The sequence below is a fragment of the Littorina saxatilis genome, unplaced genomic scaffold (genome assembly GCF_037325665.1).
Source record: "Littorina saxatilis isolate snail1 unplaced genomic scaffold, US_GU_Lsax_2.0 scaffold_729, whole genome shotgun sequence".
Lineage (NCBI taxonomy): Eukaryota > Metazoa > Mollusca > Gastropoda > Littorinimorpha > Littorinidae > Littorina > Littorina saxatilis.
The window spans coordinates 32,501-34,734 of record NW_027126363.1 but is presented as its reverse complement, the minus strand read 5'-3'; the positions used below and the strand labels follow the sequence as shown (position 1 = coordinate 34,734).

The following is a 2,234-nucleotide window of genomic DNA, read 5'->3' as shown; positions in this document are numbered from 1 at the left end:
AGATTTTGCTGATGGAGAATTCGACAGCGTAGAGAAACTTTATCTCGCAGCTTACGAGATCGCACAGAGCCCGGAGAAACAGTCAGAATTAGCAAGAAAACTGTACTTAGCCGAAGAAAAAGAAGAAGAAGAAGAAGAACGCCGTCGTCGTCGCGAACAACTAGTTCCTCGAGCGTCGTCGTCGTCGTCGTCGTCGTTTGCACTAATAAAGGAACGCGTACGATTCTTAGCCAAAGAAAACCAGAACTTGAGAAACCGTAAATTCTGCCGAGCTTGTTTAAAAGTGGAGCTAGCTAACAGTGGTATTACTTTCTTACCCTGCGGACATTTTCTCACCTGTGAAAAATGCTCGAACATGTTTGACAATTGTTTGGCTTGCGGCAAGAAAATCATGGGGACCGTCCGCACATTTCTGTCGTAAAAGTGAGTAATTATTATTTTGTGTCAACACACACAGCCACCAATTTTTCCACCACTACCCCCCCCCTGTCCAGGCAGAATATTGAAATGAAATTGGAAGGAGAGAGAGAGAGAGAGAGAGCCGGCCAAAGACTATACACACAACAGGGGAAAAAAAAAGACAGACATTTTTCTGAGGAAGACAATAAGACTGGAGCCCCAACATAGTAGTCTAAAAACAAACCCATATACTACTACTAACGGATAGTGCAGGGGAGATAACAAATAATGATGGGTCCTTCCACAAAGCTGCATCATTGTACCAAAAAGCGTGACACGACACAGCTTCGTGAAAATTGAAAGTGTCTGAAATAAACAAATTGAACTAGTGTGTCAACCGTCAACAAACAAACATCATCGTCTGTGTGAACAAATCCATTTAACATTGAGTCTACCATGTAGCAACAACGATGTAGGATGACTGGGAGGAGCTGACAAATCATCGCCTATTTTCGCCGCCGCGTCGCACTTGACGTCAGCGGCATGTGCTTTTGTGACCGATTCGATTGGTCCGCCGGCGGGCCGGCTTGTGAATGAATGTGTTGTGAATGGAATTCTTTTTTTGGTGACGCCCCGTCATTGATATATATGCGACTCTAGGCAAGCCGGGCCCGGTAGCAGGCAGCCAGCCCAGCCCAGCCCCGCCCCGCCACGCCGCCACAGCCGCCGCGTCTGACTCTATATCGATTTTTTTTGACTGTACGGGCAAATTTGCACGGTTTTTTCCCCCTGACATCTCTCCCAACATTTCGTACGAACCGTTTCTTTTCGCGATTTTCACTTTTTGAGCAAAAGTCCGCGCCCCAAAATATCAGATCCCGGGCCAAGTTGTTCTTCTTCTTCTTCTTCTTTCTCCCCCTCCCCTCCAGGGTGTGTGTGTGTGTGTGTGTGTGCCGTACGGGTCAGCTTGAAGGGACACTTGCCTCACAACCACTACACGAGAGGAGGTTGTTCTTGTCAGTTGAATGGTTCTCCTACTACCACTCATACTAATAGTACTACCAATACTACTTGTACTTAAAAGTACGTTCTTTTTTCTTAACAGTATGGCTAGTAACAGTAACACGAACAACGACGACGGCGGCCGCTGTGGCACGGCGGCACTGACCACTGCGACGATGATAACAAGAGGTCAAAAGCGAAAACTTCATCGACATAATACAGTATGGAACATCCAGAAAGACCACGATGAACAGCAACAACAACAACAAGAACAACAAGAACAACAACAAGAACAGCAAGAACAACAACAAGAGTCTAGTGGTGGTGTTGTTGCTACCCCGTGGCAGCGCCCACTGAGAAAACAATTAAAACCCCAAAAAATTGTTAAATTTGCCACCACCACCATTACTACTACCACTACCACCAACACCGCCAACAACAGCAGCACCAGCGTGGATGACAAACAACAACAACAACAACAACAACAACAGTTGGATGAAGTTTTTCCAGACATCAATGATGAAATCGAACTCGACTGCGAAGACGATGATTTTGACGAGGAACCGATGGTACATGACGCGGAACAAGACGTCGACTCTGCGATCGCCACCACCACCACCGTGACCAGTCAACCACCGCCAGCACCACCCGCGGCAGCAGCCCCAGACGTCATCAACAACACCGACGATGACGACGACGAAAAAACCAATTCCAAAGAGCAACAACAGCAACAACAACAACAACAACAACAACAACAGCAAGAGCCCGTCGTCGTCACCACTGCCACAGCCATGCCGCAGTTTTCCGAAGAAGGGATGTCAGCGACAGCACTA

The 2,234-nt window shown here is 47.2% G+C and overlaps 1 protein-coding gene across 1 annotated transcript in view; it reads left to right on the top strand.

Annotated features, from left to right (window-relative positions):
- Positions 1 to 231: 231 nt before the first annotated feature.
- LOC138954793 (nuclear transcription factor Y subunit beta-like) overlaps positions 232 to 2,234 on the top strand; it is a 2,594-nt gene continuing 591 nt past the window's right edge. The window contains exons 1-2 of the mRNA XM_070326560.1: positions 232 to 423; positions 1,505 to 2,234. The exon at positions 1,505 to 2,234 is cut by the window's right edge and continues 591 nt beyond it. Of these exons, the coding sequence (XP_070182661.1) occupies positions 1,506 to 2,234 (729 nt within the window). The 5' untranslated portion in view covers positions 232 to 423; position 1,505. The remainder of the gene's footprint in view (positions 424 to 1,504) is intronic.